The sequence below is a fragment of the Dicentrarchus labrax genome, unplaced genomic scaffold, assembly GCF_905237075.1.
Source record: "Dicentrarchus labrax unplaced genomic scaffold, dlabrax2021, whole genome shotgun sequence".
Taxonomy (NCBI): domain Eukaryota; kingdom Metazoa; phylum Chordata; class Actinopteri; family Moronidae; genus Dicentrarchus; species Dicentrarchus labrax.
Window position 1 is genome coordinate 6,972,066 of NW_026136723.1, and position 12,385 is coordinate 6,984,450.

At 40.9% G+C, this 12,385-nt stretch overlaps 1 protein-coding gene across 10 annotated transcripts in view; it reads left to right on the forward strand.

Annotated features, from left to right (window-relative positions):
- Positions 1-12,385, forward strand: part of ptprua (protein tyrosine phosphatase receptor type Ua) — a 194,093-nt gene that overhangs the window by 119,646 nt on the left and 62,062 nt on the right. For all 10 annotated transcript variants that reach the window (XM_051390539.1, XM_051390540.1, XM_051390541.1 and 7 more), the window contains exons 7-9: positions 78-371; positions 7,119-7,439; positions 11,135-11,244. In XM_051390539.1, coding sequence (XP_051246499.1) covers positions 78-371; positions 7,119-7,439; positions 11,135-11,244 — 725 coding nt within the window. The remainder of the gene's footprint in view (positions 1-77; positions 372-7,118; positions 7,440-11,134; positions 11,245-12,385) is intronic.

The following is a 12,385-nucleotide window of genomic DNA, read 5'->3' on the forward strand; positions in this document are numbered from 1 at the left end:
AAAAAAACTAATTCTAACAGGATTATATAATAATGTATATATTTAGATGTACAGCATAATGACATTCTTTATTGCAGTGCCCCCGACACCGATCGCTCCCCCCCAGCTCCTGCGGGCAGGGCCCACCTATCTGATCATCCAGCTCAACACCAACTCCATTGTGGGGGATGGACCGGTCATTCGGCGGGAAATCCAGTACCGGGCCAGCCAGTCCATGTGGACGGAGACTCACGGTGTGGGCTCACTCACATATAAGGTGTGGCATCTGGAGCCGGACACTGAATACCGCATCAGTGTCCTGCTCACCCGACCCGGGGAAGGGGGCACCGGAGCACCTGGTCCCCCTCTGATCAGCAGGACAAAGTGTGCAGGTGAGTCGGATCAGGCACTATATCAGACTAAAATCTACACTTCTATGACAATGAAGCAATTTAGAGTCTTGGTTAGAAACACAGAGACAAAGCTGCTCCGGCACAAGACATGATCTCATTGGTTGGGATAAACCTCATTGGGCGGGGCTTAGATTAAAACCCAGTGAAAAACACATGAGAGGAGGAGGCTAATATTGGGAATCAATCACTGAGAGCATTTTTGCCTCTATAAAGCCCTACCTCTAAGAAATACCCAGAATTTGCCCTGACATTAATGATAACTTTCACAACTGATTGATCTGTTGATTCTTTTAATCAATGAATTGTTTAGTCTATCAATGTCAGAAATTAGTGATAAAAGCTAACGCCATAGTGACATTTTTAATTGCTTGTTTTGTCCAACCAATTGTCCAAAACTCAGACTTCTTCCTCGCTGTCTGACGTGTCTAACATATCCCTGGTAGTTATAGCAACAGGCGACCAATAGAAACACACCATTACCTAAATAAAATGACAGATTTCTCTGGGTTTGAACATTGGTGGAAACATGTGGGATGATGGAAGTTCACAATTGAACAAAATATATAATATATGTCTAGTCATTTTTAGACATTTTAATGTGGAAATATTACATATTACAGATTTAAAGTGTCAGCACAAAACACTTTTCAGAGTCTGTTCCCGCTCTGATTCTCAGAGATTCACTTGAGTTGTGAGTTCCAGCTGGGAGCTGCATCACTTAACAACTTGTAGTTTGCCTGCAGCCACTGAGAACAGAAGGTGTGTTTGTCGTCATTGCGACACACTTACCTCTAATAAAAACACATATTCTTATATGAGGAGGTATGCTTTTGTCTGTATTCATTTACATGCGAGACAAGGATTGTGGTAAAAACAACAGATAACGTGTGCAGATTCGCAGTTGAAGCACCACACCCTTGGGCTAATGGCTGGTCTGAACCCGGCTGTAGAGGAAAGTTTAACTCAAGAGCTTGTGTAGCGTTAAGGTTCTCATGTCGTGCGAGCGGAGGACAGGGTCCTCTCGCTAGCTCTCATCTGTGTTTTAGCCGCAGTGCTGCTCATCCGGGTGAAAAAGGCACCCCGCCACTCTGTCAAGTAGACAGCATGACGCCCCTGTCACCTGCCACACTCTTTGATCCACTCTCGTCAGTGTCTTCCACTCGCCCACCTCCTGTCAACTCCCATTGCTCAGATCTGCAGCTTTATCCCCGGGGAGAAAGCAGCAGACAGCAGAGGCCCTGTGACACAAAACTCTGGATGAATTTGTCTCCCTAATGTGTCACACAGAGCCATTTCTTTTAGCACAGCAACTCCTCTTTTTGGACAGTCGTTGAATGTGACATTTCATACTTACTGGTGCACAGGATTGCAATCCCATGGGGCCATTGTTGAGGGTGGCCAACAACAAAGAGGCCCAGTTCAGATGCTACAAATAAGCGACCTGGGCATGAATGCCGATACCTACCTTAACAGTCATGCTTTCTGTCTCTTGATTATTGCAAATATGTGCAGAATTCTTATGTAATAATAACATGTTTGAATTGGCCTAATCTTTAGTTTGACCAATTCCTGGTGAAAATTGGTAGTATTGCTTTCAGAACAGAGGTCCTTGTTAGATCATCTAACAGCATCTAACCCCCTTTTCAACACCATAAAGGAGAGGATCACGTATAAAAAACCTTACATTGATGTTCACTGCACACAGCGACTGGCCAGATATGAGGAGGTCTTACAGTAGGCACGTTTGGAAATTCTCTCTCAAGTTCTTTTTTAAATTCTTCGTGCAAGTACTATCTATCTATCACTTTTAATGTCAACCACCAAGTGTAAAACCATCAGTGCAGTCGAGGACACCCACTCCAAAAAGTGGAAAAAGAAACAACATTAAATATTACTACCCATTATTAAAAAGAAGAATTAAGCAATTAGTCTATTATTAATGAACACAATAGCTGATTCCTGTAACGTCGTAGTTGATAGTTAGTTTTGGTTTGTGTTCATTAAACTTAACCATCAATGGACTGTAAAATCACTACATGCTCCAACTAAACCTCTCTTTCTTTTGGTGACATTTAAATGTGTGTTAGGCTGTGTCTTTAGTATTAACATCCATATCAGCAGCATCTCTATCTGCTCTGCTCTGAGCCGCTGAACCTGCCACTCCCTCAATATTAAATATTTTGTAATCAAGATCATATGTCATTTCTTTTCTGATGTTCAACTAAATTATCATGAAATTGAACAAATCACTGGTATGTTGGCTGGTATCTTACAACATAATTGTTCCAATTTTAGGTCCTCAATCTTTGTCTTTGTCTCTTTTTATTAAGTAGAATTTATCTGGTAGATTAAAGGTTTTATGAGATTTAAAATCCCTCTGCCTGTGTTGCTATCGCAGCCCTTTCTGTGGTTTGTTTGTATGTCTGCTCCATGTGAAGCTGAGTAGATCGACTGAAACTGCTGTTTTTATCATCTACATTAGTGAATTAAGGATTTATTTTAACCAAACCAGAGTTGGTTATTGTTGAAACAGGGAAAAGACTAACAAGGACGGTTTCGGTGGGTTTTATTTGGTTTCTGTCCTGAAGTTATGATGTTATGATAAGCAAAGTATAATTACTGTACGTACTTTGACGGGTGCGTTTTTCCCCAAGGGTTAATGTTTGCTTATGCTGTGGCCATTGCAGCCGTTTTTACAATTGTTTTCCCATTTAAATATGTGAATTAAGGGTTGATTTTGACCAAACCAATGTTGGTGACTGTTGAAAAACCTGTGGAAAGACTAACAAAGTCAGTTTTGGTGAGTTTTTATTTTTCTGTCCTATTGTTTTGGTCTGAGATGCTGGAGCTCTAGTGCAACTTCCAATGGGAAGTGAATTTTGTATATATAACCTTTAAAGATTCTGTACTACTGTTTACATGTCAAGGATAGACACATATAGCAATAATACTTCCAAAACAACTGAGAGTTCTGATCTTTTTTGCAAGGCCAACCTCTACTCCTACCACACTTTGAAAAGGTTAAGATACCTGCAGAAACTCAAATGGCATAGGCATGTCACTAGTCCAAACCCCATGTGGTTTCAATGGTAAGTATCAGGGTGTGCACTGATAGTCCATCATAATTCCAACACAGCTCCTGGCAGGAGGGACAGGCCTCAGTGGCAGCTCACCGAGGCAGCTGTTAAAGATGAGGAGGATGAGATGAAATGTGCAGACCCATAGGGACTCTCCCTCATTCATCTTTTTCTCTTCCCCTGCTCATCTCTTCTGTGGCCTCTCTGTCCCTCCTCCACTCCCTCTGCCTCTGGCTAATCCCTCTGATTAGGCTAATCAAGCTGAATGTCAGTTTGGGGAAGGACTGGTGGAGGACTGGCGGGCGGAGAGGACAGGACAGAGCTGGCTGCGGTGCTGCTGTAATGATGAGTAATGGTGTCTTGGGCAACTGCACATCCAGTCAGTGGGCCTCTGGTGGCAGACCTGGTTTTAGCAGGATTAGATGGCTATATAGAGATCATATTGTTAAAAAAATTTGACATCCAAGAAACTAATTCTCGTGCACCTTTGATGGACAGATATCATACAATTTTTCAAAGGTATAATGTATGATTGACGATGCCATGGAAATGTTTTAGCTTTTATTAGTGTCGGCTGTGCAGACACAACTCAGCCAAACTCTGCTTGCTTCACCCTTTTGGGAAAGAGCAAACATCTTTCAAATCAGCAAGGACTCTAAGGACATTTTCCCATCTCGTCTCTGTCCCCTCAGAACTGATGTCTCCCTCCTGACATTGCTTCGTTCATTCACGCAGCAGCTTTTGATCTATGTTTAGTGAAACAGCAGGGCTGTAGCTATTGCTGCCCAGTCCAGCCCCCCCAGCAGTCTGCAGCTCTGCTCTGCCAGTCCATGCCAGGCTGAAGGCATTGCCCTCCACTTGGTTGTCTAAGCAGTACGCTTGAAGATTCTGGCCAGGCTACTGGACAGAAATAACCCTGTGTGCTTGAAACTGGACATTTTGCATGACAGGGACATTGAGATCTGCAATCACAGCTTTCACACATGACAGCATTAATTAGGCTTCAGCCGTTCACAATTGATTCTCTGCCAGAGCCGAGCACCGGTCTCTTACTGAATCTCATTCATGTTTGGAGGGATGGGAATACGGAATATTGTGTTGTATGCTACTACTTCAGGCAGTTTTATGTTTTTCATTGATTCACCCCTCTGTAACCTCGTAGTGCAAGCTTGTAAATTCAGCTGCAACTGTTGCTGCCTCCTTTTCCCCATCAGTATTCCTCTTTTAAGCTGTACTGGGAAAGGTTTTTAGGTAAAAATACCGTTGTCTTGTCAGCATAAACCACAAAATTGGGCTGCAACAGAGAATAGCATATCGTCCCCTCTAACTAAAAATAAACTGACAGTGGTTTTCCATCCCACTCATCCATCCATTTTCTTTTGCATCAATGTCCAGTGGCAGCACCTGTCTCTCCCCAGTCACGTCCTCTTGGGTGATCCCAAGATGTTCTTGGGCTGGATGGGATGTGTAGCCCCTGGGCCTCCTCCCAATCGGACATGCCCAGAATACCTCCACAAGGAAGAATTCAAGAGGCATCCTCATTAGAAGTCTGAACCAGCTCGACAGGCTCCATTCAAAGCGTAGGAACAGTGGTTCTACTGCACAATCCTTCGGGTTATCTAGAAATCCTCATGATCACCCTGCCTCTCAGGATGATGGTGAGGTACCCTGAAAAGGATAGTAGTTTTGAGGGCTTGTGTCTGTGGACCACAGGAGAGAGGGTTGAAATTTAAATTGACAGGCAGTGCAGCACCAATCCGCCCATCAATCTCATGCTCCATCTTACTTCACTTTTGGAAATCCCATCTCGTGAGTCAGGAACTCTCTCACTCAACTTCTGTGAAGGAATTTGCATCACATTTATGTGTTGATTGTTGCGGGCAAAAACCCTTGATTATGCGGCACGTTCTTAAAAGATGCGATGGAATATGCGGGATATTTATGCAATTTTATGCGATTAAATTGCGGGAACTTGCAAAAATTGCGGGAACTTGCGATTTGATGAAAAAGAGAATGATAATGATAATGACAATGACAATGATATGATAAGCAAGCATACTACATCACAGAAAGTGCTGGGAATATTTAAGTTCTCATCTTGTTTTATTTCAGACCTTAATAAACACATGGCTCAAACTTACAAAACATTGATGAGTCAAACAACTTCTGTAGCTTTACAAAAGGAACAACTACAACTTCTGTAAAAATGAATAAATAAAATATAAAAAAATAAAATGTGTGCTTCCTGTTTTACAGAGGTAGCTATACCTAACAGACATCTTCTGTTAAAATAAGTGCTTCCAAAGCACAAAGTGCAATCTCTTACTGTAACGTAAACGTACTTTGGCTGATTATGCATCGAAAAATGCTATTATGCAATCGCATAATAGCATTTTTCTGGAGGGACTGGTAATTTAAGTGTTCAGTAAACATGTTTAATGTGAAAGGTGTCACTTGTAGAGATGAAACCAAAGAGAATTATATATTTAACAATCTGAGACTTCACTGTCTTGGTGCGCTCTAACCACTCTGATCAACCTACTTAGCAGCTTCAGGCAGCTTACTTTAACAGGCTCTGAAAAACCTGCTGTATCCTTCCTCCCTAAATGCAGACAAAGTTAGTAACTAGCTTGTGAACATAGCGGAGCCTTTTGCATGTAAAGAGAGTTTTCAGTGGCGTTGGTAGAGACCAAAACAGAGCTAAAAGGAGAATGAATATTTTACTTATTTTTGTTGTGTGGTCAGAAAACAAATAAATGCTAATGAATGCAACTGTGTGATAAAACGTTCCTCATAACAATTTTAAAATATCACAAGGTGTTTATAGCTTGTTCTGCTGTGCCAAAGTATGGCTGCAACTAACAATTATTTTCATTGTTAACCTGTCATTTTTCTCGGTTCGTTCATTAGTTGTTTTGTTCGTAAAATGGCCCCAAAGCCTAACCCCAAAGATATTCAGTTTACTGTAAAAGAGGACTGAAGAAACCAGGAGATATTCACATTTAAAAAGCTGAAAATAGCCAATTAGAGTTTAGATAACATTTAGTTTAAAATTAAAACAATTGATTATCTAAGTAGTTGGCAATAGTTAATGACTAATCGAGTAATCGTTGCAGCTCTATCCCCAAGTGAGGTTATAATGTAACTCATAGACTGTAATGACTTGAGTTCATTCTTGACCTTGGGATCAATCACCTTACTAGCTCTTTCTGGGCTTTCAACCACATCTCACAATCTGCTTTAAATGAATGGAATATATATAACGTGGTATAACTTTAATTTTGAGTAAGCAGTGTTGCAATTGTATTACAACACAACATCATTTTGTAAAGTTAACCATTAAAAACAAATTGTGTTCAATTTACTGAATTAAAAAGAAATCTACATTAAATATACAAGCTATAATTAGAATATACATAAGCAGCTATATTGGTTATCTGAAATGAGTCAATTATGAAAAATGTGCATTTTTGCAAACTCATACAGTTACCAAAAGTCCAAATGTATCTCTGGTTTTGAGTAGTAGAAACAAAATGCTGTCAGTGTTTGACTGTTTTTCTTCTGTGGTTCCCTTGGTATCCTTTGCAGAAGCTAGTAAATATGAGCTCACTGTTTGCACTGCATTGACATAATTTCTGCTTCCTCTCAGAGCCCATGCGTGCCTTGCGGGGTCTGACAGCTACAGAGATCCAGCCCCGGCAGCTGGCCCTTCAGTGGGAGCCTCTGGGCTACAACCTCACCCGCTGTCACACCTACTCCTTGTCCCTGTGCTACCGCTACTCCATGCCAACAGGGGGCAGCGGAGGGAACAACGCCACCGTCCGAGAGTGCCTGTCCGTGGACCGTAACACGTCTCACTTCACCCTGAGGGACCTGCCGCCTTTCCGCTCGGTCCACGTCCGACTGGCACTGGCCAACCCCGAAGGCAAGAAGGAGAGCAGAGAGGTCACCTTCCAGACAGAGGAAGACAGTGAGTGGGCAGTTTTATTTTACCCTCTCATCCTTAGACAAAAGATGCAAGGGTTTGCTGGAATAAGGGAGTTGCTACCTCTGTGCAACTGCAGCATTATTATGGAAAACAGGGTTATTTTTTATGTATGCACTGAAACTTTTTATTGTCATAGTTGCTCAGAATCAGATCTCCTTTAATTTCTAGTTTTCTGTGCACACTGTTTCATGCTCAGATAATTATTGTGCACTGCTTACACAAATCCATGCCTTTAGTCATCCAGTACCACAGAAAAAACACAAATATTGACTCACAAAATAAGCTGGATCAGCGTAACTAAATGGAAGATCAGCCTTTTAAATGGAGACCAGTGGAACATTAATCAGCCCGTGCTGTGGCCGGCAGCAAAATGGTAAAATGATTTTGCTTATCTTTGTATTAATATTTTCCTGTGTACATCAGCAGATTAGGCATATTCTAATGCAAATTCCCAGAGAGTGGAAGTACAGAAGGTCAAACACTTATTGTTATGTAGAATAAGCAAGACTTTTCAGTGTAATTGAATGCCACTCAGGAATATTCTTGACCCAGTGGAGGGAGTGAGATATGATATGAAATTGGCACAATTTTTTTTTATTGCACCTTTAAAATGAACTTTACTGTATGCAACAACAAAAAAGAAAGATGTTGTTTTACATTCGTTTCTACAGCAACACTTGAAAAATACCAAGCAGCGGAGGAGATATGAGAAAAACCAACAGGGCTCTTAATTATCTCCACCTGCACATTGCTGTCTTGTAGGCAGGACAAAGTGAATTTACATAAATGGAGTAACATGCAGGATGTAGCATGGTGTAGTAATTTTATTCATTAGATTTGACTGGTTTAGAAGTGACAAGTTAAAACACATGTCAAAAAAAAAACAAGCCATGGTTGTTTTTTCTTCCCACTTTTACTTGATATTTTGAATGTCAGCACCAGTGGAAAGTTTTGCTTTTGAGCCACTGAATGCTAGTCTGACAGTATGACAGTCCCCAATCCCCCTGTCACAAGGAGAGCTGCCATCAACCCTCACAACTACAGTAATTGAGCCGCAGCCGGTGACATTTCCTCCTGCCTGCTTTCTGTTGGGCTCAACAATCAAACACCGCTATAGCGCTTTGCTTACACTGTGTCTCTGCTGTCAGGGATTCATGGATGCAGCAGGATTTTCTTCTCGTGTGGTTTTCCTAACTGAGCTTCAGCTTCTGAGGTTAACAAACTTACAAACAAAGAGGTCTCTCTGCTAACTTTTGAGAAGTAAAAGTCACAGGTGATTCATTTTTATGCTTTTTTCTTTTTGCATTGCAATAACAACCTACAATGATGTTCAAGCACTGCACATATTGTTTTTGCTGTACCACAGTAGCATGAAGCTAATTTGCAACTAGCACCCAGCAGATTTTTAAGGTTAAGTACCCTACAATAAAGCACAAAATAGAAATCGAACAAAATACAAGACAACAAGAAAAGTACACTTTACAGCAAGAAAAAAGAAAGCTGTTTTGGAAAAAGACTGGTTGGAAAATATTGAGGCCCGTATTGTCTTTATACGGATAATCTGGGTTTATAACAACTCAGGTCTTATTTTCACAGTTTGGGCCTTTCTTTTTATTAAAGTGTAACTACACCCATCAGTTCTGTTGGCTCCCTCTCTCTCAGCAAATTAAATAACGGCATCAGAGACCTGCAAAAGACAGTGACTTTAGGGGGCGTGGCCTCGCCACAGACCGGAGTGAGTAGCAGACTGACCACAGCAGTGTAGCAGGAACAGCGAGCTGTTAGTCAGAGCTAATGAGCAGCTGCTGTAAGAGAGAGTCCACTGGAGCTTTTACAGACACTCGAAGCACATTGGCGGTTGTTTGTTAAAGTTTCTGTGTGGTACCTGAGCTTGTGACTCAGAGAGGCTAACTGTGTGTGTGTCTGACTGTGTCAGTGTGGGATCAAGGTAAACATTGCAGTCCGGTGGTGTTTACTGCAGCCGTCTAAAGCACAAGTCTGAAGCACTGCACCAGAATAGAAAAAAATTTGCCTTAACTGCTGTGTATGATGTGTGTCGAACAGCATATATTTGAAAAGGAGCACAGCAGTTACACAGACTTTTTTTTAGCGCGTTAACACTGTTGCTTTATATAAATGCAAACGGTTGACTCTATCTCTGCATTTGTCTGAAAATGTAAAGTGTGATTTAAAACAGTTGAGGGCATTTTTAACCCACAAAATGCAGATTTTCATAAATTTGGTAATAATGTCAATTTGAAGACCAGTATTGATGTGTTTAATCATAGTATACTCATATACAGTTTACAGCTAAAAAAAAAAAAATAGGGGAAAAAAAATTTTTAAAAAAAAAAAACACAAAAAAAAAAAAAAAAAAAAAAAAAAAAAAAAAATTTTAAAAAATTTTATAAAAAAAAAAAAAAAAAAAATTAAAAAAATTTTAAAAAAAAGAAGAAAAAAAAAAAAAAAAAAAATAAAATAATATTTTTTAAATTTTTTTTAATTAAAAAAAAATTTTTTTTTTTTTTTTTTTTTTTTATTTAAAAAATTTATTTAAAATTTAAGAGGAATAATATTTTTGTGTATGTATATATAAAAAAAAAAAAAAAAAAAAAAAAAAAAAAAAAAAAAAAAAAAAAAAAAAAAAAAAAAAAAAACCTCAAACCCCAACCCCGTATTGGGGGGGGGGGGGGGGAAAAAAAAAAAAAAAAAAAAACAAAAAAACCCCCCCCCCCCCCCACCCCGCCAACCCCAGGGGGGGGGGGGGGGGGGGCCCCAAACAAGTGTAAAAAAAAACCCCCCCCCCCCCCCCCCCCCCCCCCCCCCCCCCCCCCCACCCCAAACCAATTTTTTTTTTTTTTTTTAATTTTTTTGCTTCTTTAACAGAAAAGGAACATTGTGCAAACGTAGTTTAGTACATTTGGATTGAGCTGTAATTTCCTGTATCTTTCTGAGTGTTCCTTTGTTTTATAATGGCAATATGATTCACTCACATATGATTCATACAATATTGATGTAGCCAGGTTTATTTTGGAATCCTTTCAGGTAAGAAACAGTTTTAATCCACAGTCTGTCATGAACTTCACTTACCATGGAGGCAGGCATACAGTCAACGGCACTTCAAAGCCAATTTGAGCAACATCTTTTCACTCCCCTGCACAAAACTTATTTAACACTCCTAGTAACATATTATTTACCACAGAGCAGCTGAGCCAACAAGCCGATGTGAATGCTTATTTATTGTCAGAATTTAGTAAACTGTGTGGCACTTCAGTTCTCCAAAAAAGTAGGTGTACTCCTTTAAGCAGATGCATCTCATTAAGCCGAAAAAAAGGCAGAGAAGTGCTCAGGCAGTTCACAGGTTGGATTACTTTGCTGTTTTTCTGTCAGTAAGGTGCTAAAGAAGAAAAATCGACTGTCATCCTCCAAGACGCGGTGCTCTGTTATCAGACAGTAGAAGCCAGAATCTCAATTCATCCTGAGGGCTGGGAGTGAGCCTGTCCACAGTTTCCTTTCATCACCTCCCTTCTGCTCCATCTTTCTGGTCCCTCTTCTCCACCCTTTTCACTCTGTCAAATGTGGTTTTACCCCCTGGTATGCCCGTGCACAAGTCCATTAACTTGAGACCTGAGCTGAGTGTTTGTTTCAGCGAAGGTTGTTTTTCTCTCCTGCTGCAGTTCCTGGAGGCATCGCTCCAGAGTCCCTGACCTTCACCCCGCTCGACGACATGATCTTCCTTAAGTGGGAGGAGCCCATAGAGCCCAACGGTCTCATCACGCAGTACGAGGTAGGATACCTTGTTAGTCATGCAAGAAAAATCCCCAATCCGCAACAATACGGCTGCCTTCACATCACACACTAATCCTCTCCAGGTGTAGGATGTTATTTTGCCCTTGCCAATATCTATATTATTCATCCTCCCTCAGTATAATGACTCAAATCAAGGAAAAGTCTCCTCTGCTCCCTTTAAAGACTGTACTGCTTCCCCTCTTCGGTTTCCCCCAGGCTTGTTTTTCTTGCCCAAATGCTGGTAGCGCACATGAGCCTGAGCCACTAGTGGGGAGGACCCACTTTTCACAGTTCATGGGATTTACTGTACATGTTCATATGGTAATGAAGCTGAGGCACAGACTTCGGGCTGTAATTACATGGGGGACAACCACTCTAATTACTTATTTGCCTAAGAGATGCCTCCACAAGGGGGCAACTTTAAGTGTTTCTAATTAATTATTGATGGCCCCGTATCAACCCAGAGACCTTTGTAGTATGGAGCTTTGGAGCCTTTTGCTGCAAGTAGATGTGTGGACCCACTATGGCTGAACACATGGTCGCCTGGTTGGGAGAAAAACTAGTTTCCATTCACAAGACGAAGCTTGGAAAGTGAGGAACTAGGCAGAGAGTTGAGTGGTGCTGTAACCTTGCAGCGCATACTGATAAGGTACCCTTGCCCCTAACCTCCAAACTACTACAGATCTGGATGTGCAATACTGGATTTCTGGGGCAGATACCATTATCAGTGATTGAGAGTCAACAAACTAACAACATATTGGCCAATATCTGTGTGTTACCATATATGGGATGACACCTCATACACCCCTGACGAACTATACATCACTTGTCAAAAGGTTTCTTATATTTTTAACAGGAGTGCAAACAACAGTAACACTGTCTGTAATGGCCTCTACACCTTCACTCACTATGAGCCCCACACTATTTCCACTCATCGAGTTGAATAAACCGTGGTGAAAAATCCATAAAACCTCCGCTGCATGGTCATTGTTGTCATAGAAACAACAGCTATGCTGAAAAAACAAGCCCTCATGCTAACATCTGCCGATAACATCATGAGCTTAAAGATGTGTTCAGACAGAAAGCAAAGAAACTTGCATCATTCGCACAAATTTGACTCCTGGACCGTTTTTTGCTGT